This window comes from Myotis daubentonii, chromosome 17, assembly GCF_963259705.1.
Source record: "Myotis daubentonii chromosome 17, mMyoDau2.1, whole genome shotgun sequence".
In the NCBI taxonomy this organism is placed as follows: domain Eukaryota; kingdom Metazoa; phylum Chordata; class Mammalia; order Chiroptera; family Vespertilionidae; genus Myotis; species Myotis daubentonii.
Window position 1 is genome coordinate 54,145,913 of NC_081856.1, and position 25,334 is coordinate 54,171,246.

The 25,334-nt window shown below is 68.7% G+C and overlaps 3 protein-coding genes across 13 annotated transcripts; all 3 read right to left on the reverse strand.

Annotated features, from left to right (window-relative positions):
• Nucleotides 1–23: 23 nt before the first annotated feature.
• MROH6 (maestro heat like repeat family member 6) lies at nt 24–6,687 on the reverse strand. Of its 3 annotated transcripts, none has more exons than XM_059672436.1 (14): nt 6,227–6,687; nt 5,891–6,043; nt 5,607–5,761; nt 4,723–4,840; nt 4,356–4,540; nt 4,137–4,274; nt 3,904–4,018; nt 3,667–3,810; nt 3,420–3,593; nt 2,952–3,119; nt 2,600–2,719; nt 2,310–2,412; nt 2,131–2,177; nt 25–1,988 (listed from the first exon to the last, which is right to left on the reverse strand). In XM_059672436.1, the coding sequence occupies exons 1-14, from the start codon at nt 6,473–6,475 to the stop codon at nt 1,419–1,421; spliced, it is 2,439 nt and encodes an 812-aa protein (XP_059528419.1). In that variant the 5' UTR covers nt 6,476–6,687; the 3' UTR covers nt 25–1,418. The 3 variants fall into 3 exon arrangements, with proteins under 3 accessions (XP_059528420.1, XP_059528419.1, XP_059528421.1); XM_059672438.1 differs by having other exon boundaries at nt 1,609–1,988; nt 2,131–2,196; nt 6,227–6,686; XM_059672437.1 differs by lacking the exon at nt 5,891–6,043 and having other exon boundaries at nt 24–1,988.
• A 1,649-nt stretch (nt 6,688–8,336) lies between these two features.
• Nucleotides 8,337–12,009, reverse strand: NAPRT (nicotinate phosphoribosyltransferase). Of its 2 annotated transcripts, XM_059672463.1 has the most exons (13): nt 11,732–12,009; nt 11,402–11,529; nt 11,246–11,328; nt 10,929–11,059; nt 10,724–10,839; nt 10,308–10,504; nt 10,082–10,222; nt 9,730–9,814; nt 9,564–9,644; nt 9,001–9,103; nt 8,762–8,916; nt 8,568–8,675; nt 8,337–8,465 (listed from the first exon to the last, which is right to left on the reverse strand). In XM_059672463.1, the coding sequence occupies exons 1-13, from the start codon at nt 11,955–11,957 to the stop codon at nt 8,403–8,405; spliced, it is 1,617 nt and encodes a 538-aa protein (XP_059528446.1). In that variant the 5' UTR covers nt 11,958–12,009; the 3' UTR covers nt 8,337–8,402. The 2 variants fall into 2 exon arrangements, 1 of the variants encoding a protein (XP_059528446.1); XR_009449622.1 differs by lacking the exon at nt 8,762–8,916.
• Nucleotides 12,010–13,200: 1,191 nt separating this feature from the next.
• On the reverse strand, nt 13,201–24,985 carry EEF1D (eukaryotic translation elongation factor 1 delta). 8 transcript variants are annotated; one of them, XM_059672457.1, is made up of 8 exons: nt 24,852–24,985; nt 17,352–17,475; nt 16,916–16,987; nt 14,265–14,364; nt 14,089–14,189; nt 13,740–13,955; nt 13,399–13,593; nt 13,201–13,301 (listed from the first exon to the last, which is right to left on the reverse strand). In XM_059672457.1, exons 2-8 carry the CDS (start codon nt 17,466–17,468, stop codon nt 13,263–13,265), a joined length of 840 nt encoding a protein of 279 aa, XP_059528440.1. In that variant the 5' UTR covers nt 17,469–17,475; nt 24,852–24,985; the 3' UTR covers nt 13,201–13,262. The 8 variants fall into 8 exon arrangements, with proteins under 8 accessions (XP_059528440.1, XP_059528441.1, XP_059528433.1 ...); XM_059672458.1 differs by having other exon boundaries at nt 17,352–17,472; nt 24,852–24,964; XM_059672450.1 differs by lacking the exon at nt 24,852–24,985 and adding an exon at nt 18,928–20,030.
• Between the last annotated feature and the right edge of the window lie 349 nt (nt 24,986–25,334).

Below are 25,334 nucleotides of genomic sequence, written 5' to 3' on the forward strand. Positions count from 1 at the left end.
AGCGTGCTGGCGAGAAGATGGGGGGGTGGGGGCAGTTCCACCAGCACAGTTCTCCCCCTGCCTCAGGGACCCTGAGGACACACCACGGCAGGGGGCCCATCCTCAGCCTGAGGGGCCCAAAGGGACCGGGCACGTGTGGTGAGCAGTGCACAGACCCTGCACTCCTGGGGCTGCCTGAGGCCCCCGGGGAGGCAGGGACCCGAGCCCGAGCCGCTGGCCCCCGTCCGCGCCTCATCGGGCACATCTGCTCTGAGGTCACAGGACCCAGAGCACTGCGGACCAGCGCCCTGGAGTGGCCGTGCGTGAGGACAGATGGTTACTGATCAGCTGGGAGTCTGCCCTCCTCCCCTCAGTGGGCGGGGCCCCCTCACGGGACAGGCAGCTTCAGGATTCACCGAAGAGGAGGCCCTGGGTTCCAGGGTTCGGCTGGGACATGAACCCCACACAAACCCAGGGTCCAAGCCCAACAGGGACTTTCACGTGAAAACAGAAGACAGTGCCCCCCGACATGCCAGACCCAGGGACAGGAAACCCCTAGAAATGGACCCCACACGGAGAAGAGGCTCGAGGCCTCTCCAGCCCATTTGTCTCTCCGGGGCCCCGGCCTCCTCTGGGGACCCTCGTGGGGCGACTTGAAAGGCAAAAGCCAGGTGAGGGGTCGGGAGCAGCCCAGGTCTGGGAAGCAGTGAAAAGCGCTGCAGACGGGCTGCTTCTGGGCCCGAGACGCTGCCTGCGGCCCCGGGCAAAGACGGTCCTGGGCAGCCCCCCCAAGCCCTCCCCCCGCATACTCCTGCCCACACGCGGCCTTATCTACACCCCCGCCTGAGCCCCATCTCCGCAAGGCCCAGACCCCGGCCTTAGACAGACGGGACGGGACCCCTTCGATCACATGTGTTTACTTCAGGCTCTTTCCGCCGAGGGGGCCGGACCCCAGGCCTTCCTGAGGGCCCCAGCCCGGAGGGGCTGCCCAGCCTCCACCAGGCTGGGTGAGTCCCAGCCCCTCTGAGGCAGCAGCTTGGGGAGGGCTTCCGCCCTGCCCATCAGTCATGCTCTCCTCGCTCAACCCTTGCAGGGCGCTGGGTGCCAGCAAGCAGGCTCGGTCTGGTGAGGTGCTGAGGCCAGCGCCCCATCGGCACCCACAGGTGTAGCGCCAGGCCTAGGGTGTCCCGTGGGTGGCTCAGTGGCCCGTCTGGAGGAGGCTCGGAGGGCGTCTGACGCTGTGACCAGGAGCAGGGACGTGCGCGGGGAATGGTGCGGGCCCAGGGCCCCAGGTGTGCACAGGCCAGGACACAGGCCAGGACATGGGCTGGAGAGGGGGGGGCACAGGGTAGGGGGTGCAGGGCTGCAGGGAGTGGAGGCCCGGCGAGGGCCAGGAGGAGGCAGCCCATCGGGCAGCAGCTCACGGGGCTCTTTCGGCTTCACAGTGTCCTCCACCAGAGCCCGGCGTGGCCGGCCAGGTGTGGTCTGGGCCAGGGGCTGGGAGAGCAGCAGGCCCTGGGAGGGACGGGTGGCCCACGGGTGCACGGGTCTGAGGGTGGACGGTGCGCACAGCGCGCTGATGTCCCTGCAGGAACGTGGCCTTCACGGTGGGGAGCTCCTACGGAGGAGTCCGGGTGCAGCAGGCCTTGCCGGGGCTGGGGCGGGTTTGGGGTGGGGTGACACCCGCGCCCAGGCCCAGGCCCAGGCTGCCCACAGAGCGGTGGGGCGCCCGACTCAGATGCCCAGACCCCCCGGAGGACGAAGGGCATGGGGTCAGGCTCGGCCGGGTCGGGAGCAGCACCACCGGCCCGCGAGGCTCGCGCGTTGGAAGGGGTTGTCCGGGTAGACGGGCGGGGGCCGGGCGGGGCGGGCGCGGCGCAGGCGGAGGCGGGGCAAGCGCAGGCCCTGCCCACTGCCCTGCGCGCGGGCCAGCAGCGCCACCTGCTGGGAGGATACTTGCGCCGCGGCGACCACGGCCGGCTCGGGGTCGCCCTGCAGCTGCCCCAGGTCTGCGGGGAGAGGGCGGGGGACAGAAGGGTTCAGGCGGGAGGGGCCTCTCAGAACCGACCCCTTGCGCCTGCACACCCGCCCCCTCTGCCCCAGCTTTGCCACCACCTCTCCGGGCGCACACCCTGGCGCCTTGGGACTCACCCTGGAACAGGGAGTCCAGCAGGTCCTGGCTGAAGCGGCTGGGGCTGCTGTGATGGACAAGGAAGCCTGGATGAAGGCAAACCCGTGAGTGCCGGCCCCGCCCCCAGCGGGCAGGTGCGGCCCAGCTCCCGGACCTCCGGACCTCCGCCCGCAGGGACAGCTTGACACCGGGGCCTCACCTATGAGCACAGCCGCCGCCCGGCGCAGGGGGTCCTGTGGGCTCCGCAGGTAGCCCTGGGTCTGGCTCAGGAAGCTGGGCACATGGCTCGGGTACCACTGAACCTGGGACAGAAGGGTTCATGGCAGGAGAGCCGTTCTCCGCGGAGAGAGGGGGGGGGGTAGTGCCCAGGCCAGGGGTCAAGGCCTGAGGGCTTAGACCTGCCCCGCCCCCCTTGGCTGGGAGGGTGGAGAGACTCGGTTTGGGGGTGAGTGGGCCACACCCCATCACTGTCACTGTCCCCCTACCTACCAGGCGGTGGCAGATGTGACTCAGGGCCTCGGGGCTGTCGTAGTGGGCCACAGTGACCATCTCCTCCAGCAGGCCCCAGCGCAGGGCCCGGTCACAGCGCACCAGCGTCCACTCTGAGCTCTGGAACGGGGCGGGGGGGGCGGCGGGGAGGAGTCCACACAGGGGCAGAGGTGACTGGGGTTGGCCAGCATGAGGGTTGGACCAGCCCAGGGCAGGAGGCCCAGGAGACGCGGAGCCCAGGAGGCCTGCGCCTGAGGTCCCTGGGGCAGCCCCGACCTGCCAGCTTCTGAGAGGCAGTGGGGTGGGGCCAGGTGGGACCAACAGCCCTGGGACAGCTGCAGGGGCGACTGACCTCGGCAGCATCCAGGCTGGGGTCATGCAGGCGCAGCAGCAGCGGCACCAGGCTCCTCAGCACCAGCTTCCGCAGGGGCCCTCGAAGCCCCACGCGGAGCCCGCCCCGGCCCCGCCGCACCAGCGTCCCGAGGAGCCCGACCGCCGAGGCGCGGACCGAGTCCCTGGCCTGCGAGGGAGGGCGCTGTCAGGGCGGGCGGGGAGGAAGAGGGTCTCAGGGGTAAGCGGTCCCCGGGCGAGGTCTGGGGGCGGAGGGATCCTGGGAGAGGGGCTGTAGCCCGAGGGGCGGGGCTTGTGGGGGCGGGGCTTGTGGAGGGCGGGGCTTGTGGAGGGAGAGCCTGTGGGCGGGTCCTGGGGGCGGGGGGAGCCTGGGGAGAGGGGCTGTACCCTGAGGGGCGGGGCTTATGGAGGGCGAGACTGTGGAGGGCGGGGTTACGGGGCGGAAGCCTGGGGTCCGGGTGGTGCTCACGTCGTCCAGCAGCGGAGGGAGGCGGGACCCCAGCTCGGTGCTCAGGCGCCGCACGGGCGCCCGCGGCTGCTGCAGGACCCTCCGTAGTGCGCCCAGCGCGGCGCCCACGAGTCGTGCGTCGGCCTCGCCCAGGGCGCCCAGAAGCGCGGGGAGCAGCGCCCGCACATGCCGCACCTGCGGAGGCAGGGGTCGTGGGTGGAGCTCGCAGGCCCCGCCAGGCCCCGCCCCGCCCGGCCCTGAGCCTCACCTTCCCGCGGTTCAGCGCCAGGTGGCCGAGGCCCAGCAGGCCGAGCCAGCGCACGGTGGGCTCGGGGTCGCTCCGCCAGGCGCGCAGCCGTTCCAGGATGGCCTCCTCCCGCAGGAGCCGCGCGGTGGGCCAGCTCTGCAACAGCTGGGCGGGGGCCCGGGGTCAGCGGCTCGCGGGCCGGTGCAGGCGACCAAGGCCGCGGTTCCTCCCCACCCACCCACCCGGGCACGGGCTCACCCCGATGAAGAAGGCCATGGCCGTGAGGCGCTCAGTGTCATCCGCGCTGCGCAGCCGGGGCAGCAAATCCGCGAAGAGGCCCCGCAGGTGGTGGTCCGCGTGGGCCACCATGGCGCTGGTGGGAGGCAATGGGAACTCTCCCTCTGCTTGTCCTCGATCCCGGAGAAGCCGCCACCCGACCACCCTCAAGCTCCCGCCTCCCCCCCCCCCCCCCCCGCCGCCCTGCCTCGCACCTGGCCAGCAGCAGGACACCCTCCAGGTGGGTGTGGGCTCCTGCCAGCCGCCTCCAGCCTCCAGCCTGCTCCATGCACGTGACCACCATACGGCCGCCGTCCCCAGTGAGCAGGGCCTTCAAGGCCTCCACGGCGCAGCTGGAGGGGGGCGGGAGAGAGGGCCGTGAGGGCGGGTGGGCAGAGGGCGGGCCACCCCCCGCTCCCCTAGTGCGCCCGCACCTGGCGTGGCTGTGCGGTGGTCCACGGTCAGAGGGGGCCCAAACCTTGTGGGCGTCGGGGGAGCGTGGGCCCTGGGCCAGCTCGTGCAGCTGTGTGACCAGCGCCAGGAGCAGGTGCGAGTAGAAGCCCCGCGTGGCGCCCACGCAGCCGGACACAGACAGCATCTCCCCGAGGGCGCGCGTGGCCTGTGGAACAAGCCGCGCGCTCAGGCCCCACCGCGGGCAGGAGGAGGGGACGCGCCCCGGACACTCAGGCTCATTACAGATGCGTGTGAGCCTCCAGCCCAGGCCCCCTGTGGCCTGGCCGGTCCCACCCCTCAAGGTGGGGGTTAGGGGGCCCCCCGGAGGTGCCGGCTGGAGTCACTTACTGCCAGTGCCTCCTGCTGGGGTCCCGCCCGGCCCTTCAGCGCCCACAGCAGCTGCACCAGCACCTGCCCGTTCACACGCTGGTTCCGGCTCAGGCTGCGCCACAGCTCGGCCGCGGCCCTGGGGTCACAGGGTTCATGAGACATGGTCCCTGCTGGTGCACCAGGTCAGGGTGGGGGTGGCCACTGAGACTCCAGCAGGGGGGGAGCTGGTAAACCATCCCGCCCCCGCATGCACCCCCAATTCCAGAGGAACAAGGTCAGTGGCATCTGTGCAGGCGGCTGGCAGCCGGGTGGGCGGGAGCAGCTTGAACCCTGTCCCGCAGCGACAGAGACACCGGCACCACAAGCACCCACATAGCCCTGGCGGGGGCTCAGGGGTGAGCATCATCCCTGTACAGTAACCAGGAAAAGGCCTGAGGGTTCGATTCCGGGTCAGGGTACATACCTAGGTTGTGGGTTCTGCCCTGGCAACCAATCAATGCTTCTCTTTCACACTGATGTTTCTCTCTCCCTCTCTCTCTCTCTCTCTCTCATCTATAAACATATCCTCGCGTGAGGATTTAAAAAACAACACTCCCGTGGAGACTTGTGACCAGATAACTTCTGGAGCCGATTGAACCAAAGAGCCAGGGGTGTTGGGCACAGAAGGCACTCAGCTGGCTGGCCCCCCGCCCCAGGCTGGGCCCAGGAGCGACCAGGAGAGAAAATCCAGCCCCCAAGCCAGGAACCCAGTGCCCAGGTCCGAGGGGGGGCGGGTAGGAGGTTCTGCCCCATCACAACCTGCCCCCTGGGGCCAGACTCCACTGACAGGTGAGAAGGAGGAGGAAGCTGCGTGGGGACGGGCCATGGGCTGCCCCCTGGCGAGTGGGCGGGGCGGGAGTTACCGGTCCGGGGGCAGTGAGCAGGGCAGCAGCGCGCCCACCACGTCCCGAGCGTGCTCCAGGGCCAGCGAGCTCAGCACCCGCAAGGCCGCTCGCCGGGGCCTCCCCTCGGCCAGGCTGGGCACCTGCGCCAGCAGCCCCAGCACCAGGGCGTGCACCTGGCGTGGAGAGGCAGGTGTCAGTGACCGGGCCCCCTGACCCCGGGCGGACGTCCCCTCTGCCGCTCCAACCCCCACCTCCGAGGGGACCAGGCCGGGGCCTTGGGGGCAGGAAGGGTTGGGGCTCACCTGGTCCTCCGGCCTCTGCCCCCGGGCTTCCAGGGCTGAGGACAGGGCGCGCGCCGTCGCCTGTGTCCCTGAAAGGCCAGCCTCTTCCAGGCAGGCCGCCATGTACAGCGCCAGGTCAGAGAGGGCCCCCTCCTCCCAGGAGCACTGGGGGGCCTGGAGCGGGTGGGTGGGGTGTATGAAGTCCCCTTGCCTCTCCCAGTCCTCCCCCCACCCCCCACCCCATGAAGTCCCTGCCCTCTTGTTCCTCAGAGCAGCTCCATGCCTGCCCCCAGCTGCCCCCCTTTTCAGATCCCTGTCCCCCAGGCCACCCCCCAGCTTTCCTTCCCTCCCACTCACCTGATGGGCCCCCTCAGGGGCTGACTCCTGCCCATGGGGAGGGGAGTGGGGTTCCCCGGCAGCTGTGGGGGTGGCTGCGGCTACACCTCCAGGCTCTGCCTCAGGTTGGAGTTCAGGTTGGGGCTGAGGGCCCTGGGGAGGGGGTCTGGTGGGCTGCCCCTGGTTGGCCTGGATCCCCTCAGCCAGAGCTGTCAGGGTGAGGGCCCCCACAGGGCCTGCCCGGGCCCGGCCCCACACCCCCCGAGCCATGGCTGCCACACAGCCCTTAGCAGGCCCGGCCACAGCACCGGCCACGGATCCTCCCAGGAAGTCATGCCTGAGCCTGACCTAGAAGCAGCTCTGGGCGGGCGGGGCGGGGAGGCGTGGTGGTGTGTGAGCCTCTGCTCCAAGTATGTGGGGGGCTGGGGAGCCACATGGGTGTCCCCGGGCGTGGCGCCCCCGGACAGACCCAGTGGCTGGGCTGGCCCCCGGGTGGTGAGTGGCCTAAAGCCCAGGGCCCCGGGGAGGGACAAGATTCCCAGGTGGGTCCATCTGCGAGGGGAGGGCAAGAAGGACCCTTGACCCTGACCTCAAACCCCGCTGGGCAGGGGGACCCTGGCAGGTGTGGACGCCCGAGGAGGCCCCAGCAGGGTCTAGCAGGCTGGGCCCAGCCCCGGGCTGAGTCAGGTCCAGGCTGAGTCACTGCATTCTGACCCAGCTGGACATCCTGGGGGCAGGGTGACGGGAGAGCTGGCACCCCCTCTGAGCTTGGGGCAGCCCTGGGGCAGAGCGCACGGGGCCGGGGGAGCTGCACCTGCTGCCTCCCCAGCACCTTGCAGGTGGCCTTCAGGGCCTTGGACGGTGCGAGGTGCCCCTCCCCCCAGTGCTGGACCTCGGGGTTCCTGGGAAGTGAGCACACAGCCAAGAAGTGGTGGCCTGGAGGGACCTGGTTCTGCGGTTGGTGTCTCCGACCCTCCACTGTCACCTTGGCCCAGCGACAGGGCAGGCATCGCCCAGGCTGACCCGGGAGCAGGAAGAGCTGGTTGGGCCAAATACCTGGCAGTGGAAGTGCTGGGGAAGCGCCCCAGGCAGCACGCCCCACGCCCTGGCCCGCCCGCCACCCGCCCGCCCTGCACCTACTGCTGCTCAGACAGGAGGCCTGGGCCTTCCCTGGGCCCCGCAGCCTAGACCCTCCTCCTGAGCACGTCCTTTGGGTTTTTCTTACACTTTTATTGATTCCAGAGAGGAAGGGAGAGGGAGATAGAAACATCCACGATGAGAGAAAACCATTGATCAGCTGCCTCCCGCACGCCCCCCACTAGGGATCGAGCCTGCAACCCGGGCATGTGCCCCGACCGGCAATGGAACCACAACCTCCTGGTTCATAGGTCCATGCTCAGCCACTGAGTCCGCCGGCCAGCCGGGCCTGAGCAGTTCTTTGGAGCCCCAGCTGCCAAGCCAGTGGGGACTGACAGGCTTGTCTGCAGGGGCCCTGCCCGCCACAGCCCCCCCGGCGGCGCCCAGGGCAAAGGTCGCCCAGGCCGAGTTGTGGGGGGCTGGCGGCAGCAGTGGTGGAGGCCTGGGCTTCTCCTTGGCTTGGGAAGCGTGGTGTCCCACTGACCCAGAGCCGGGGGCAGGGCCCTTGATGGGTGTGGGAGCCCGAGGCCTCGCTGGCACGCAGGAAACCCTGGCAGCTCATCCCCGACCCTGGCTCCTGCTGCTGAGCCTCCAGCAGGGCGAGGCGTTCCACAGCAACTCCCCCAGCTCCCCGGAGGGCCCCCCAGACCCCCAGAAACTCCCTCAGCTCCCGGAAGGGCCCCACGGCCCCCCAGCAACTCCCTCAGCTCCCGGGAGGGCCCCCAGCAACTCCCCCAGCTCCCGGGAGGGCCCTCCAGCCACCCAGAAACTCCCTCAGCTCCCGGGAGGGCCCCACGGCCCCCCAGCAACTCCCCCAGCTCCCCGTGGCCCTGCCCTGTCCAGCTTCAGATCTGCCCCCCAGGGCCCAGCTCTCGGAGCTCAGCCGCTCGGGCCTTGGCCTGGCTCCCGGCCTCAGCGCAGGCCTTCCTGGGAGCATGACCTCTCATCTGATTGCACACCCGAGGCCCTGGGAGAAGAAATGACACGTGACACGTTGTGGGGACTGTCAGCGACTCGTGTTAACTTCTGGCAGCTCCAGGGGGCTCTCCCAGGGGGGCTCTCAGAGGGGGGCTCCGCTGCTCAGCCGCTGCACCAGGGCCCACAGCTTCTCCGACAGCGCCACCTGCAGGAGGAGAGGAGGCGACGCTGGGGGCCCTGGGGCAGAGGGCGCACCAGGGAGCTGCAGGGCTGGGTGCTCCACCCACCTGGTACCCGCTCCACCCACCTGGTACCCGGCTGGCGGCTCCAGCCGCCTGTGGGCGGGGCTGAGCTGGCTCAGGGACCGCTGGGCGAAGGCTCTAGATTCGGCCAGAGATGGGAGGGGCTCGCACAGCTGAGGGGAGAGAAGGGGCTCAGGGTCAGGGGTCAGGGCTGGATGTGGGTTGCGGGTGCAGACAGAGCGGTGGGTGGAGTCGTCACCTGCCCCTGCTGGACCCAGAGTCGCAGGAGTGGCTCCACTCGGGCCGGCCTCACGGTACAGGCCTCCTGGGCCCCTCGAGGCCAGACCCTCAGCTCCTGGCCGGCCTGGGGCGCCGGCTCCTCCGCCAATTGCAGCAGGTCCAGCAGCGGAGACCCTGTGTCGGGGGTTGGGGGGTGGGCACCAAGAATGAAGTGGGGGCCTGGGGCGTGGATGGGGCCACAGGGGTGTGGGGCCTCACCGTCCAAGCCCAGGAGCCGGAAGGCGGCCTTGCTCCCAGGCAAAGTCTGCTTCTCGGGGTCCTCGGTCAGCTTCATCCGAGGCTGGCCTCCCACGGACACCAGCTGCAGGGACAGGGTGTGGAGAGAGCTGGACCCGCCCCAACCCATGATGCCCACAGCGGCTGCAGGAAGTGCAAACAAGGGTCCCGGGATGCTGGTGGACCTTGAACCCACGGCAAGGGCCAGAATTATGCACCGATTGTGACAATGGGGGCTCAAGCTATTTCCTGACCAAATCCTTCTAATATTCACTGACCTTTAAGATAGTCTGTCTGCTACCGCAATTACCTGCCTAAGAGCTAGATGTGCATCCGACGTTGAATACAAGGCTGGCGAGGCCTGGGCACCAGAGGAAGTCCTTCCCCTTGATTGGGCTTGCCCGCCTGGCCCCCAATATTTCCAAATTATTATTTCTTGTCTCGTCTGTTTCATTTGCATGCGGCCCCTCCTCCAGATCCTGAACCCTGAACCACGCGGGCGTGGGAACATTCACAGCCCACCCGCCATGGGCCCCTGTCTCTACCTTGTAGACGCAGCCCAGGGAAGGCTGGCGGGGGCAGGTGACCACGCTGGTGCCAATGCCAATGACATTCACTTCGCTGCCCTGGAAGGGGGGGGCACTGGGCTCAGCCCGCATCTGCAGGCCCAGGGCCCTCCTGGCCACCTCCGCCCGCTCCGCCCCGCCCCACCTGCTGGGCCAGCCGGGCCAGCTCCTTCTCGTCGATGTTGTTGCTGACAGCGATGGGGACTGACTCCAGCCAGGGTGCCTGGAACCTGGGATTGGGGGGGCTCAGAAGTTCCTGATTCACCAAGGCTCCCTCCCTCCCTGGTCACGCCCCTCCCACGGGAGAATCTGCCCTCAGCCACACAGGCCACTGTGACCCTGCAGGGCCACCATGTCTCCATGGAAATAGGCCCACATCAGATCTCCTCACTGTGGGAAAGGCAGGCAGCAGGGGGCAGAGTCCCTCCCTCTCCTTGCCCCGCCCCTATATCTGCACCCCTGAGGGGGTCTCTCAGCAGACAGCCCCCTGGACTCACTGGGCTCCCGTGGTCCGGAAGAGCGCCCGGATCTCCTGGGCCTGCTGCAGCAGGTCCCCACTGTCCAGCCGCACGCCCACAGCCCGGTAGCCCAGCTCCCCCAGGGCCAGGGCCACCGCCAGGAAGTTGGGAAGTCCGCTTCTGCGGCCGGGACAAGGAGGTCAGGGTCCTGCAGCTTCTCCGCCGAGGCCCCGCCCCCACTGTGTGTGGGGGTGCCTGGCCTCACCTCCTCACGCTGTAGGTGTCCAGCAGGCCCTGGAAGGCCCGGGGGAAGGCCAAGGCGTAGGCCACAAAGGCCGCCCGCTCCCCGGGGTGTGGATCCTGCACCCCCAGCCCCAGGTGGGCACACACACGTTCCAGCCACGCCTCCACACGGGGGGCCAGGTCCACTCTGGGGCCCTGACCAGCAGCTGGAGCCAACATCTAGGGAGAGGGGTCAGCAAAGGGTGGGGACTGAGTTCACCGCTGGGTGAGGGTCTGAGCAGGGGCGATGCCACCTGCCTGCCAGCTTCCCAGGGCCACACTGTGGCTACCTGCCCAGGTGGCTTCTGCCCTTGTGCAGAGGACCGGACCCCCTCCTCCAGGCCGGTCTGGCCTTGAGATCCGCTCTCTGGAGCTCAGGGGGAAGAGAAGGGTACTGACCGGGTCAGGAGGCACCTCTTTGCCGGAAAAGGAAGTGACGAAGGAATGCGCCAGGGTCCCCACCACGGGCACGCCCCGCAGCTGTCCTGCCAGCACGTTGCTGCTGCCGTCAAAGCCTAGGAGGGCATGGGGCATCGGGCCGTGTTCACAGGGCCCTCGGGCTGGGGGTCCTCCTCTGCCTCCCTCCCCTCCTTCACAGCCTCACCCCCCAGGTAGCTGTAGGTGGAGGCTGTGAGACCCCCGTCGGGGCCCTGCGCACGCCGCAACCCCATTTCTAGCAGCCGTTTCTCAGGCCCTGCGATCAGGCGGAGCCGCGCCGCGTTGGTAGCAATGAGGCTGTGGGGGAGGCAGGAGACCAGGGTGAGGGTCACGTAGGCCCCAGGACCCGCCCCTCCTGGAGACCGGGCGAGGCACCCACCGAGCTCGGACCCTGGCGCATGCAGCCACGCCCACACCCCAAAGGGTTGGCCTCCCGGAAGTCCAGGGTCACCCCGGCTGGGGGTAGGGGCGAGGGGGCCCCACCTGGCATAGCTGACCAGGCAGAGGAGGGGCGTCTCCAGCAGCTGCACCACCAGCAGCGGCCCCGACACCTGCAGCAGCGGCACCTGCGGGGAGGGTGTCAGTGGCGGCCGCCCCGCCCCCTCGGGCTCCCCTCCGCCCCGCTCGGCCCGCACTCACGCCGGGGAAGGCGAGGGAGCCCTCGGGCAGGGCCCGCACCGTCACCCCGGAGCAGTCCAGGGCCCGGAGGTGCTCGAAGAACGCGGGGTCGGTGTCTGGGGGCAGCACCGAGGCCAGGAACTGCACGTCTGGGGGCGACAAGGGCCGGCGTGGGCTGCGGCCAGAGCGCGGCCAAGGGGGCTCGCCGGGCGGCACCGTTTCCGCGACCGAGGGGCTCATTGGGGCGCAGTGAAGGGCTCATCGGGGTCCCCCACCCGGTCGCGTGTGGGGCGAGCTGGCCGGTGGAGGGTCCTGCCCGGGGGAGTCCCTGGCGGCGAGCAGGGCCGGTACCTGCGTCGAGCAGGCGGAAGGCGCGCAGGAAGCGCACGCAGTCCCGCAGCCCCGCTGCCAGCGCGAAGGCGCCGCCGAACGGGCTCTGGCGGAAGAAGAGCTCGAACTCGGCGGGGGCGCTGGCCCGGCCCGCGCGCCAGTAGCCCAGCGCCATGGTGACCTGGTACAGGTCGGTGAGCAGCGGCCGCGCCGCCGCGCGCCCCTCGGGGTCCTGCTCCGCCGCCATCGCGCCTGTCTGGACTCCGGCCTCCCCGCCCCGCCGGCCCACGTGACCCCGCCCCCCCAATAGCCGGTGCCCAGGCCCGCCCTTCACGACGCCCTGTTAGCCCTGGTGGACCCGCTCCCGGGAGGCGAGGACGCCCGGGAAGCCACCGCCTTTCCTGGCAACGGAGGGGCGGGGCGGGGCTGCCGGTCTCTGGACAGGGGTCCCCTAGGCCAGAGTGGGCTGAAGTGGGGAGTGTCCCCGTCCCAGGTCACCCAGCTCCTCAGCCCCTTGAAGCACAGTCCCCTCCTGCCTCCCCCAGCTCTGTGCACCGGGTGGGAGGGTACAAGAGGGCAGTGGTGATCCCACCCCCTGCTGGACTGTCCCCGCCCCTCCTGGGAGCCACGGGGCGCGGGGCGGGGCAGATGGTGAGGTGCTTCCCGTCAGCTCCTCCCAGGTGTGGCCGGGAAGCAGCCAGCCTGGTGCCCACCCCCAGCTGGCACCGCGGCTTTCGCCCTGAGCCCCACAGGAGACCGGTAATACAGAGCAGCCTCAGGGCCCCCACCAAGGGGTGCAGCTCGGGCCACAAGTGGCTGCAGCCCAGACCTTTCTCGAATACCAAGAGCAGCTGTCTCACCAGCAGCACTGGCCAGTCCTGGGCTGGTAGGCGGGGCTAGGGGTGGGGCAGCAGGCAGGACTCCACAGGAGTGTCATGACTTGTCCCAGGCCGTCCTCCAGCAATGGAGCACTGTGCTGGGGAGGGGGTGCCCTCTGAGGGCTGAATGAGGACCAGGGAGGGAGGCAGGGTCTCACACAGGTCAGACCTGGGAGCAGGTGCCTGGTCACAGCAGGAGGGCCAGGCCGGCCTCTAGGGCCTCTTTCCTGGACAGCTGTGGGCCGCACTTCTGCTCCCACAGAGACAGCTCAGCGGGAACAGCGAGGAGGCACGGGGAGAGTGGAGGGCTGGGTGCCTCCTGGGCCCCAGGGAGGAGTGAAGGGCCTGCCTTCTTCCTGGCCCACAGCTTGAACGGGACATGGCACTTGCTGGGTGAGTGAACACAGGCCGAGACGGGAGAGGGCAGCAGGGTGAGGTCACAGCCACAGGAAGGCTGTGCAGAGGCCAAGCGAGGGGTGATGGTCACGGCCCCCAGGACCACTGCTGTAGGACAGACGGGCCCCCAAGTGGGACACCACTGAGGCCGGGCCTGGCAGCGCTGCTCACTGAATGCCCCCGCCCACAGGGCCCAGACCAGACAGGAGCCAGACAGGGAATTGCACTCTTTAATGGGGGCAGGGCCAACCGGCTGGGGCTGGGGCTGGGGCTGGGGCTCAGATCTTGTTGAAAGCAGCAATGTCCACACTCTGCACCTGGAGAAAGGAGGGCGGTGGTCACGTGAGGCCCAGTTTCCCCAAGGCTGCCCTGCCGGGCCCTGGACCTGCCCCCCGCGCGGGCCTGCCCACTCACGTGCTCCTCGAACTTGGTGATCTCCTCCTCCAGCAGGTCGGTGCCCACCTTGTCGTCCTCCACCACGCACTGGATCTGCAGCTTGCGGATGCCGTAGCCCACGGGCACCAGCTTGGAGCCCCCCCAGGTCAGCCCATCCAGCTGGACGGAGCGCACGCATGCCTCCAGCTGGGCCATGTCTGTCTCGTCATCCCACTGGGGAACGAAGGGAGGAGAGGCTGGGTCAGGGGCCCACAGGCTCCCGGAGGCCCGCCCAGCAGCGCGGTGTACTCCCGTCCTGCCCATCTCTCTCAGCCCGAGATTCCTGAACCCGGGCAGGGAGGCCCGAGGCGGGCACTCACGGGCTTCACGTCCAGGAGGATGGAGGACTTGGCCACCAGTGCCGGCTTCTTGGCTTTCTTCTCTGCGTACTGCCGCAGCCGCTCCTCCCGCAGCCGGACGGCCTCCTTGTCGTCCTCCTCGTCACTGCCGAACAGGTCGATGTCATCGTCCTCGTCGTCCTCCGCGGCCGCCGCCTTCCTGGTGGGCGGCTCTGCTTGGCGCATGGGCGACACGTGCTGCCAGAGGGGAGGGGGCTGAGACGCAGGCCCCTGGCTGGCAGGCCTCTCACCCTCACTACCCCGGGGCCGGCCTCTGCGCCTCTGCAGCAGCACCAGGTGTGGGGGCTCTGGCCTGCGGGGCGGCGCTCACCTGGGTCTGCGGGGCTGTGGCCCGGTGGGCAGGCGAGCTCTTCTCCAGCACGCTCAGGCGGGCCTCCAGCTTGGCGATGGCCTGCTGCAGGTCCTGCACCACTGCGGGGTGAGGGGATGCTGGTCAGACCACAGCAGCTGGGCCCCACCCCTCCCCCACCGAGCCCAGGGCCTCACCTCCTCGCAGGCTCTGGTTCTCCACTTCCAGGCTGGCGATCCGGGTGACGAGCTCACTGTGGTCTCCGCTGGGCCCGCTGGAGGCTCCAGGGCCTGAGCTCTGCAAGGCAGGGGGAGTTGAGGGTGTGGCACCCAACCCACTCCAAGGCCCCCGCAGCCACTTGAGCAGCACAGCCCCGAGCTGGGTAGGAGGCCCAGTCACCTGCCATGCCCCACCAGGAGGGGAGGCGGCAGCCCTGTGGGGCCAGGGTGACTTCTCGGCCAAGCAGGAAGCAGGGGGCCCAGGGCAGAAGCTCAGAGCCACGGCTGCCACTGCCTGGTGTGAGGCAAGGAGCAGGACTGCCAGTCCCAGGGGCAGCCTGGCCTGGGGCCTCAGAGGGGCTGGGCAGCATGGCCTTGAGGTGGAAACGGGAGGGGAGAGCAGCTGAGGGGCCCGTGACCAGGAAGAATCATGCCCCAGCAAAGGGCAGCCCCCTCAGCAGCCAGCACAGCGCCTGGCCTTCCCTGCCAGGCACACACCGCCGCCCAGGGAGCTCAGCCACAGGGCGCCACAGCTCAAGCCAGAGTCATGCACTCGTGGCTCTGGGACACGGTGCTGCACCGTTCCCCGGGGTCACTGTCCCTCCTCCAGTGTCCAATCATGATACAGACCTAGGCCTGAGGCCCACCCAAGCAGCCACAGGACAAGCCACTGCTCCGCACCCCTGACCACGGAGAGGCTAAAGGTCTCCAGGCAAGACAGGTGCCGGGTGCCTGGCTCTGTCACTCACTGCGGCAGCGCAAGGCTGACGCTGTCCCATGACCCACTGAGCAGAGCCGGCTCGGGTGGCCAGGGCGCCATGTGGCTGGAGAAGGAGCACTGACCAGCCAGGGGACCAGGTGGGCTCTGCTCACGCCACTCCCCTCCTCTTGGCGCACCTCAGTGCCCTGCTATAGTCAGTCAACAGCACCCATCAACTCTGCAGCTCCCACTGGACCACCCACACCCGCGTCTCAGATGCCACCACCAGCCGTGGCCCCCACACCATTCCCACTAAGACCTCCGATGGCCTGGATCACACAGGGATGGAAGCCAGAACTACCGCCCCTGCCCACTCGTCCAGCCCCAGCTCCGGAGGCTCCTCTCCCAGGGGTTAGTGCGGGAGCAAGTGAACGGGGTCCTGGCAACAGGCTGGTGCCTCGAGCCCTGCTGCGCGGCAGGTAAGTGGTGGGAAGACAGCAGGTCGCTGGTACCAGCCCTGTGCGTCACCAGTCCTCTCCATGAAGGCTATGTCCGTGCCACCCCAGCATGAACTCGCACCCCAAGTTCTGGAGCAGGGCCTCTACAGGGCGACCCCGTCACACTGAGGTTGTTAGGGTGGTCCTAGCCCACTGGCTGGTGTCCTCGTAGAGCACACAGAGGCAACAGGATGCAGAGACAAGGGAAGAAACGGCCATCTGCAGTCCAAAGAATGCGGCCTTGGAAGGAACCAGCCCTGCCCACGCCTTGATCCTGGACTCCAGCCTTCAGATTACGAGAAAATGAGTGACGCTTACGCTGTGGTCCGTGGTGCTTTGTGACCCAAGCCCCAGCAGCACACCATAGCTGTCCCCAAAGACCAGGACCCAGCAGCTGGCCATCACAGCCAGGCCTGAGGGTGGGAGGAGGAAGAGCCCCCTGGGTGCAAAGACCTCATGCCGCCAGGGCCTGTGTCTGCCCGGCTCACCGTGGGTGAGGTAGGAGGCAAGGCAAGTAGGGGCCACGCCCAACGCAGGGCCTGCTGGGCAGCTGGCGGTAGCACCACTTCCCAGAGGACAGCTGCCCGGGGCTGCCCAGCCTGTGGCCAGGGGCCAGTACACCCGAACCAGCTGTGCAGGCAGGCGACCTCACACGGCAAAAGGACTTGGCAGACGTGACGAGGCAAGGAGATGGGGGGTGACCCTGGACTTTCCAGGTGGGCCCAGCGCCACCCCCAGGTCCACAGGAGAGAAAGGCAGGGAGAGGAGCTGTGACAAGAGCAGGCTGTGAACTGCTGGCGAGGAGCCACGGGCCACAGAGTGGGCAGCTTCTGAAGCTGGGAAGGCGGGAAGGGTGCTCCTGGAGGCTCCAAGGAGCACAGCTGTGCGGACACCTGCCTCCAGGGCCAGGACACTCCCATGTCCCAGAAATAGGCCCGGCTCCTCTGGCCAGGGAGGTGGACCAGTAGGTCCGCTGCCTCCTAGGGACACCCTCCTGGCCTGGCAGGCACAGAGGTGGCCATGGTCCATCTGGGACCAGGGAGCCGAGCTGGGCTGCAGGGCCCCTGCCTGGGCCTCAAACTCGATGGTGCTCGCTCTGTGATTTGAACTCACTCCCTGGGAACCCGGCTCCTCTGGGGCGGTGAAGGCCTAGGAGGGCAGGGAGGCTTCCCTTAGCAGAGCAAGCGGAAGGAAGTGGCTGGCGGGAGGGAGCAAAGGCAGGGACCCCGCTGAGCGCCAGCAAGCAGGCGATCCGCACAGCAAGGAGGCAGAGGAAGAGGGGCCTGTGGCCTGGGCCCAGGTCCGTGCCTGCGCGGCAGCCTCGCCCTGGCTTTGCTCCAAGGGCAGAGCCATCAGCGGCACTGGGGGAAGTCATGCGCAGTGGCATGAGGGCGGCGGCAGCGCCAGCCTGGATGCTCGGCCGCGGTACTCACTCCGGCCAGGGATTTCTGGATGTTCTCTCGGGCTCTCGCAATGTCCCGGAGGATCACGCTTGCGCCGTTCTCCTGCAGACAGTGCAGAAAGAACCAGTCTTTTCTTTCATTAAAAATTTTATAATTTCAAAAAAAAAATAGGAACCTTATGTCCCTCATGTGGAGAGCAAGGAAGCGACGTGCAGGATGGAAGTTCAGCGGGGCAGAGAGATGCGCGAGGTGCCAGAGCCCTGCCACAGTGGCCCCGGCCCCCAGGCTTGCGCGTGCTGTGCTCCCAGTGGCCTGCAGACCGTGGGTGTGTGCTGCCTCGCGCTGAGACAGGAGCAGCCAGGACCCCCCCACAGACCCCAGGAGCAGCCAGGACCCCCCACAGACCCCCACCTCCAGCACCTGGGGCAGAGCCAGAGCCACCCAGAGCCCCAAGCACAGCCCTCACCTGGCGCGAGGAGCCCGTCACAGGCCCGTTCATCTGCTCATAGAATTTCCTTTCTGCATCGTCGTATTTGAACTTGTCGAACCAAATCTTCTCGTGCATGAGGAAGTTTGTGGCCATTTTCCTGCTGGGAGGAAAGGAGAGGCTGACAGCCTGGACTGCACAGGCCCCTTCTCACAGCCCAGAGGCCAAAGGTGCAGGGTAGCCGCCCCGTGCCTGGGAGACCAGGCCTCCAGGCCCCACGGCAGAGCAGGGAAGCCCCCCATCCACGCCACCTGTTCCCACTGCCACGCGGCTCCCTTCCGTGCACAGGCCACAGTCCCAGGCCCGCCCCAAGGACCAGCGGCTCTCAAAGTGTGGCCAAGACCTTCTGGGGATCCCGAGGTCCCCCCTTCTCCAAGCACACATCAGTGCAAAGCTGGATTTGAGTCTGACAACACACACTCACAGCTGAACACACTGCCTCTTACTGAGCAGACACTAAAGATTTCAAAACGTATAACGAGGCCACCTGCTCAGTGAGTCTTCTTACAGGAAAGCTTTCTCATGAAGTGTCCACCAGCGTGTAGCAAGCTGGCCACCATTCCCAGTGCACACTTGCAGCACCTCGGCTAATGTGGTGGACCCACAGATAAAACAAAAGCTCTCCAGGGTTCCGAGATCAGTCAGTTTGAGAACTACTGCTCTAGACCTGGGCCCAAGCCACACCCAGCCTGGTGTCCGTCTGTGCACATACTGCCGGCACAGACGCCCCTCTGCTGCTTTCCCCCAGCCCGACAATGTGGGGCAGCTGCCCAGACCTGGGCCCAAAGAGCCCTCTTGCTCCTCACCCATCCCACCCGTTCCCTGCGCCCAGGAACCCAGGTCCTCAAGTGGCCTCTTGCTGACAAGAGGAAGTGGGTCTCACCCAAGAAAAGCCAGCTCCATGAACTCGGCTTCTGCCCCATGCCCCCTCCGCCACGATGGCCGTGCCCTGTCCCTCACGAGGCCAGTCCTGTCAACCCATCAGATCAACCCTTCAGAGGGCAGAGCAAAGGGGCTCCCACCGGGAATCAGGGGCCAGGCTGGCGCCCCTTCCCTGGAGACCCAGGGAGCCTCTGCAAGTCCCACTGGCCCAGCCTGGGCCCAGCCCCTGCACCACAGGGCCTCTAGCTGCCCTAGAGTCCATAGTCTTGGCCCACCTGCCTGGGAACCCCTTCCCTGGCCAGGCACTGGATGCCCCCCCGCCCCCTCCAGGCCCCTGACCTGGCTTCCAGAGACCATGGCTGCACTGAGTGGAGCTGTCCTGGGAGGAGGCCCCGGGGCCACCAGGTCGAAAGTCTGCCTCGCTCAGCGCATCCTTCAGACTCAGGCCAACAGCCCGGCCATGGGCGGTACCGGTGGGCCCAGGAGCCTCCGCTGCGCCCCTAGGAACTGCTGACAATACGCTGCATGGGGCAGACTCAGCCCTGAGCTGTGACCCTGGAGGTTGCACCGCCCAACCCACTCCTGCATCCAACTTAGCCGGGTCCGGGGGTCGGGGCAGGGAGGGGGTGCACGCGGCCCCAGCCCAGGCTCCCATCCAGCATGTTTCTCCTACTTGGGTCTCACGCTGGACACGGACGGGCCAGACCGGGCACTGGGTCGGTGAACCAGAGCCGTGGATTCGAGGCGCCAGGCCACGCGCAGGGCCTCGGCAGCGTGGTGGCGGCACTCCGCACCGTCGTAGGCGGGCTTGCTGAGCCAGGGCGCCTCGGCGTCCTTGTGCAGGAAGTACCAGTAGGGCAGGGCAGACGGAGGGACCCCCCCCTCGGCCCGCCTCAGCTCAGCCCGCTTGCTTCCCACGGCGTTCCGGGCCCGCCGGTCTCGGCGGGCCCGCTTGGCATTCTCGGCCTGGCTGGCTCGCTCCTGCAGGCGCACCTTCCCGGGGGGGTGGCCGTCGAACAGGGCCTCGTAGAAGCCCCTCTCAGCTGCGTCGTAGCGGGGCTTGTCCAGCCACACCTCCCGCACCAGCGCCTGCAGGCTGCCCAGCGGGGGCTGGCCATTGGCTGGCGAGCTAGGCTGGTGGGTGAGGGCCAGGGCCAAGGCAGGTGCCCGCTGGCCCGTGTCAGGAGCCCCCTGCCCGCTGCCGCCCTCGGTGGCCAGCAGCAGAGCCTGGGACCACTCCACGAAGGCCCGCTCGGCCTGGTCAAAGGCAGACTTGTTGACCCAGATGCCCCAGGTCACATGGTGGCAGGCCACCTGGCTTCCGTGGGTGCAAGGACCCCTGGGGGCCAGCGCCGGTGGCCGGGCTGCTTGGGCAGCCAAGTCTGCCAGCCTCTGGCGGTAGGAGCTCTCCGCCTGGTCGAAAAGCGGCTTGTCCAGCCAGACGCGGTCGGCCGAGAGGCCCACGAGGGCCAGGTCTGCCCTGCCCAGCCCGCTCTTCGGGGAGCGCTTCCGCTTCTTCTGCAGGGGCTGCCGCCCGTGACGGCTCCGCCGGGGGCTGCCCCTGCTGCTGTCCGGGGCCTCGGCCTCCTCGGCGTCCTCGGGCCCCGGCCCATTCACGGCTGGCACCTGAGCCGGGAGCTGCTGGGCAGTGGCGGCGGCTCGCGTGGCCTGGTGCTCGTGGGCGCGCTGCTCGGCCTCCCCATGCTTCTGCTTGTCCTCCCAGACGGTCTCCAGGGCACAGGAGGCCTTGCCGCTCCTCATCTGCGCGCAGCAGTGGAAGCAAGCACAGAAGGCAGTTGAGCACAGCCCCCCGCGGCCCGCCCGTCCCGCCCCACCCCCAGCAGCCTGGCTGGTGCCGCGGGACCCTGCGAATGCTTCCCAAGGCGGGTGCCATCCGGCAACATGCAGGACCCCAAGTCAAACCCGCAGGGACCTCAGTTAGGCAATAAGCAGATGACATACACGTACGGGTGTGTAAATATTTGTATTCTTTTAACTGTAAAACTTCTTTTCTAACCCAACATGCACCATGCTCTCCAAAGGGGTCTAGAGAAGATGGTTTCCAAACCTCAGAAACCTTTTCTTATAGAACCCCCGACTGGATGCCGGGGACCAGTGCGCTCCCTCCACCTGACCCTCACGGGAACACCCTCACAACACGCCTGGCCCATGAGACAGGGAGACTCACGTCCACAGACAGTTACTATTGACCTGAAATGGTCCCTGGACGGCCTGTGCCTTTGCTAAGCCCGGCTACCTCCGGGCACTGGTTTTAACGGAAGCACTGGGCGGTCTGAGGTGGCCATCGTGGTGTAAGGGCACCATCAGAGGGGCAGTGGGAGGCAACGGGGGCTCTGAGCCCCACCACCCTCATGGAGGGGACCTTCGTTGTCTGCCGCCCTCGTAGCAACAGCCCCCGCCCCCCTCCCCCGCTGCCAGGCGTGGCGCTGTGGAAAGGTGGCTGGCACTCTGCGGACCAGCCCAGAAATGGGAGGCAGCGCCCACTGAGCAGGAACAGCGGGGCCTGGCCCGCAGCCCGGGATCCCTGCTCACCCAGGGTCCTTCCTAGAAGGTGGCGGCGACCTTCCCTCCCAGCCACAGCCCCACCCTGGGCCTGCTCCCCAGAGCGGAGGGAGGCATCCTGACCAACACCCAGTGCTAACTCGCCAGGGCGGCAGCCCTCCCTCAGGACACCCCTACCGTCCCCGGCTTCTGTGGGTCACTGGTGCGGCCTAAGCAACCGTCGGCCCAGTGGCAGAGCCAGGCAGGCCTCAGACCTAGGAGGCAAGGTCGCCAGAGCAGGGCAGCCTTCAGCCGGGGGGCAAGCCCTCCCCCTCCTCGCCGGGCCCACGCTTCCCAACGCCAGCACACGTGGGAGCCATGGACACGTGGACAAGCCCGCACCTGCCCAGCACTTTGGGGAGACCCCGTACCCCTGCAGGGGTACGTTGGGGGCCTTTAACGGCACATGCCCCCGGCACCTTCCTGCCCAGGCTGGTGGCAGCACTTACCAAGGCCAGGCTGGCCGCAGAGGCAGTGGTGCGAGGCAGGAGCTTGTGCCCAGAAGGCAGGGCATTGTGACATCACTCACTGTCCCGGAAGGGGGAGCAGGATGACCAGGCAGGGCTCATGTGCCCTCTGACCTCTGGCTCAGCCCACAAAGCTCGCCCCTAGTGCCCAAGCCCTGCCAGACCCCGCTGGCCTCCGGCACCAGACCAGGTGTGCTCAGGACTCTGGTGGCCACAGCTCAGGGGAAGGGAGGTCAGTCTCTCAACGCCCCAACTAGGCCCGAGGCCCGAGGCAAGGGCTGGCGGGCGTCACCTGCCCTGCCCAGGAGGCAGGAGCCAGCTCTGCCCAGGGAAGCCCTGAGGGGTGCGGGGCAGAGGAAGGGCAGCGCCGCTACCTGGGGCCCCGGCTCAGGTGACGGGAGCGCGGGCAGGCGCAGGCGTACTTACTTTCACTCTGACCTCCTAGGACAGCATGGAGAGAAAGCAGCAGGTTAGAGGCAGTCAGACAGGCGGCCCAGGGGCTGCGGGCCCTTCCAGAAGCGGCTCGCTGAGGCGGCGTGCGGCGAGGTTGCTGGAGGAGCAGAGGTGAGCACCACAGACCCACCACCGACACCCCAGGAGGGGCAGCTCTCCCTGCTCAGGCACCGTCAATGAGGCGGGCACTTCCTGGGAGGCGCCATCTGAGCACCCTCCCATCTGCTCTGCTGGGGCCTGAGCCCCCGCTGCCCACTGGAGCTGTGGACGGTCCGGCGCGGCCCCGCCCTCTGCACCCACGGGCTGAGGGATGCGGAGCAAGACGAGGAGGCCCACGCCACGAGTGTCGTCACCAGAGCGCTGTCCGGGGAGCCTCCCTGCCCTGAGCACAGGACACGGCTGTCAACGCCCGCAGCCGGGACCAGCCAGCCAGGTGCCGACCCCGGAGCTGAGAGCCAGCCGGCTCTGCAAGGCCCTGCGGGCACAGGCAGCAAGACCTCTCGCCCCGTGGCCAGCGCCCTAAGAACCTGCCTCCCTCTCCAGAAGGCGCTCTGCCACCCAGGTCCCTGCCGGACAGCGACACAGGAGGCGCCCTGCGGAGCCACTGACGAGCACGCGTACCGAGGGGAGCGGCGGCCGCGGAGGCACGGGAGGTCCAGCTGCTGGGCTTGAGGTGAGGGTGGCAGATGGCTCTGGGGAGAGGGCACGCCGGCCAGAGGGGCAGCGCCCAGAGCCTGGCCCCAGTGGGGGCAGCAGAGCGCCACCTGGGCGTGGAGCCGGTGTGGGGATGGGGCCGAGTGCCACAGGGACGTCCGGGGTCCCAGCCCGGCAGCCAGATCCCCCAGGACAGCTGAGTGACGCAGGGCCCACCTCTACTTCCTCAGCACCCGGCTCCTGCTGGCCCGCGCTCCATGAGGGCCCCCAACCAAACGCCCATCCTCCCGGGAGAAAAGCCACTGGAGTTGGGACACTTCCCTCTGAGAACAAGCTCACCAGCCCACAGCTCAGGAAGGGCGCCCGCCGGGGGCGGCCCACGCCACAGCCAGCACGAGAATGGCTCGTGAGCCCACTGGCTGCCGACTCCCCCACTGGGGTCCAGCCCTCACCCCGAGGCACACTGACACCTCTCCCATAGAGGGATGCCGCCCTGCCTGGCCCCCCAGGCCCAGGGCAAAGGCACTGACGCAGCGGGGCTGGTCCTGGTTAGAGACCTCACTCGCGGCTGCACTGACCTGCAGGACCTCGGTCCCGGGCCCTCTCGCCCCTGCGGAGCCAGCGCGGAGCCTGCTGTCGGGAGGGCCCTGCGGGAAGCTGAGGACCTGGCCTCAGAGCTGTGCCCACGGTGCTGGGGGAGCCGTGGCTGGGCTAATGAGGAAGGTTTCTGGGAGAGGTGGCCCCCCAGCCCTGACCAGACCACCTTCCCATCCCCCGACCCTGCCTCAGGCAGCCCGTTGCCCACCTCACCCCCCTGCAGTCACACATCGGCTGCCAGACGGTACACCCGGGGGTCAAAAAAGCCGCCAGCTCCGCGGGGAAGTGGGAGTGGCATGAGCTATGAGGTGCTGGGGCCGGGTCTGCAGGCGGCTCGGCTTTCTATCCCCCCCGCCCCCCCAGGCTGGAACCAGCGCTGCACAATGGAGCTGTCTGCAGCGTCCCAGACGGCAATGAGCACCCCAAGCCTGAATGCTCTAGAACTGCCACGTCGTGGGGCAGCTGCGTGGACAGGAGGCAGGGAGGATGCCCTTTGCCTCCTGTGGGGACGCTCCACAGCCTCAATACCCACTCAGATGCTTCTGACCCCACTCGGCCCCTCAAAAATGCCAGCCTGTCCTGAGGCCCTGCACCCCCAGGCCTCACACTGTGGCGGCCCGTGACCCCACCCCAGGCCCCGCCTCCAGCACCACCGCTGCCGGGGGTGTGGCCAAAGCTGACCAGCCAGGCCCTTCCCTTGGGGCAGCTCTAGGACTGCACACGTGCTCCCACCCTTCTCTGCACACATCACACGTGTGGTGTCCAGGCCTCTACACAGCTGGAAGCCAGGACTGCGGGGTCTCCATGCCTGCACTCGACCTCTGCACGCTGCCACCCACTCCGACACATCCGTGTCCTCGCCAAGTACCAGCGCGGGCCAGGGCTGGACAAATGCCCAGGCTGGCGCTTCCTGCCTGCAGCCCCCGAAATGCTGACGCTAGCACCTGACACTCCGGACGTATTCTTTTTGTCGATCTTTTCGAACCTCACCTTCAAGTAACCATTTGCAAAAACACCAGTCCAGCAAGCCTGCCCCCCTGAAGGCGCAGCCTCTCCCAGCAACCCAGGCGCAGAGCCCAGCGAGGCGCGAAGGGACCGATGGCCGAGTGCCCACTGCCCAGGCCCCCGTGAGGCCCACAGCGGCCACACTCCAGGGTGAGGAAGGCGGCCTGGCCAGGCGGGCACCGCCCAGACCGGCACGAGGTCCAGGACGCGGCTGTGCCCGGGAGTGTGCCCGGCGCCCTGGGAAGGCACTTCCCCCGGGACGTTCTGTCCCGCGCGGGCCTCCCGGCCAACCCGCCCTTCCGCGCCCAGGCCCGGTCCCTGCGCCCGGGCAGCCCGGGTCCGCCCCCCGCTTCTCCGGGGCTCCCGTAGGAGCCTTTTCCTCCTCCTCACTGAGGTGCCCGCTTGCAATGGACGGCACCGCCTTCCCTCGGGGCCTGCCGCCAGGTGCGCCTCCCGCCGGACCCGGACCCAAGTCGAGACCCGGTCACCCTGAGGCTCCTGTCTCGGTCGCTCGGCAGTCGCTCCTCACTCCTCCGCGCTCAGGGGCCCTCACGGTTCCTACACGGCCCGGCGCGGCGAGTACTCCGTACACACGTGCCGGACACAGCTGGGCGGACGCCGGTCACCACCGGGGCTGGCCCAGATGGCTCCCGCTTCCCCGCCGCGCTCCGGGCGGCCACGTGGCCCGCGGGTCCCGCCCCTCTGCGCCGGGCCCGGGAGCCGCACTTGGCCCACCGCCTCCGGCCGGCACTTGCGCCCGGGTCCCCGAAGGCGTGGAGCCGCCGGCGCAGCCCGGGCCGCCCGTCCCCTGGGGCCTCCCGGCAGGCACGGCGGCCTCGGCGCGGGCCGCGGTACTCACACGCCAGCCAAGGACGCGGCGACCAGACACGAGAGCTCGGGGCGCGGGGCTGCGGAAAGAGAAGGCCGCCGGGGCGCGCACGGGAAATGAGACCGCGGGGCCGACCGCGCGACGCGGACGGGGACGCAGGGGAATCGGCTCGCGCGCCCGCCCCGCCCCGCCGCCGGGGTCCGCTCCGCGACCCTCCCCGCGGCTGCAGAGACGGAAGCCAGAGGGAGACCTCCACGCAGCTCGGCCTTCCCCGGAGGAGCCGGAGCAAACGGCTGGGAACCCGACCGCAGCTCACCAGGCCCCCCTCCGCTGCGGGCTCAATGGACTCGCCGGGGTGCGGCGGAACTGACCGGCCTGTACGCGCTGCGCGACGCACGGGGGCGGGTCCTAGGGACGCTGGGGGCGGGGCGGAGTGACGCACGGGGGCGGGTCCTAGGGGCGCTGGGGGCGGGGCCAGCTTGCCTGCACCGCCCCCATCCCACCCCCGAGCCA

What these genes read in the sequence shown, in the direction of transcription:
- EEF1D (XM_059672450.1), bottom strand. Translation starts at nt 20,015, where the DNA reads ATGAGGAGCGGCAAGGCCTCCTGTGCCCTGGAGACCGTCTGGGAGGAC. An exon ending in TGACGGGCTCCTCGCGCCAG is followed by an intron (nt 16,988 to 17,351) that starts GTGAGGGCTGTG and finishes CACTGTCTGCAG; the next exon opens with GAGAACGGCGCAAGCGTGAT. An exon ending in TCACCAAGTTCGAGGAGCAC is followed by an intron (nt 13,302 to 13,398) that starts GTGAGTGGGCAG and finishes TCCTTTCTCCAG; the next exon opens with GTGCAGAGTGTGGACATTGC.
- NAPRT (XM_059672463.1), bottom strand. Translation starts at nt 11,957, where the DNA reads ATGGCGGCGGAGCAGGACCCCGAGGGGCGCGCGGCGGCGCGGCCGCTG. An exon ending in TTCCGGACCACGGGAGCCCA is followed by an intron (nt 9,815 to 10,081) that starts GTGAGTCCAGGG and finishes CCCCAATCCCAG; the next exon opens with GTTCCAGGCACCCTGGCTGG. An exon ending in CCCTGGGCTGCGTCTACAAG is followed by an intron (nt 9,104 to 9,563) that starts GTAGAGACAGGG and finishes CTGTCCCTGCAG; the next exon opens with CTGGTGTCCGTGGGAGGCCA.
- MROH6 (XM_059672436.1), bottom strand. Translation starts at nt 6,475, where the DNA reads ATGGCTCGGGGGGTGTGGGGCCGGGCCCGGGCAGGCCCTGTGGGGGCC. An exon ending in TGGCGCTGAACCGCGGGAAG is followed by an intron (nt 3,594 to 3,666) that starts GTGAGGCTCAGG and finishes CTGCCTCCGCAG; the next exon opens with GTGCGGCATGTGCGGGCGCT. An exon ending in GGCGGCGGCTGTGCTCATAG is followed by an intron (nt 2,178 to 2,309) that starts GTGAGGCCCCGG and finishes TGTCCATCACAG; the next exon opens with CAGCCCCAGCCGCTTCAGCC.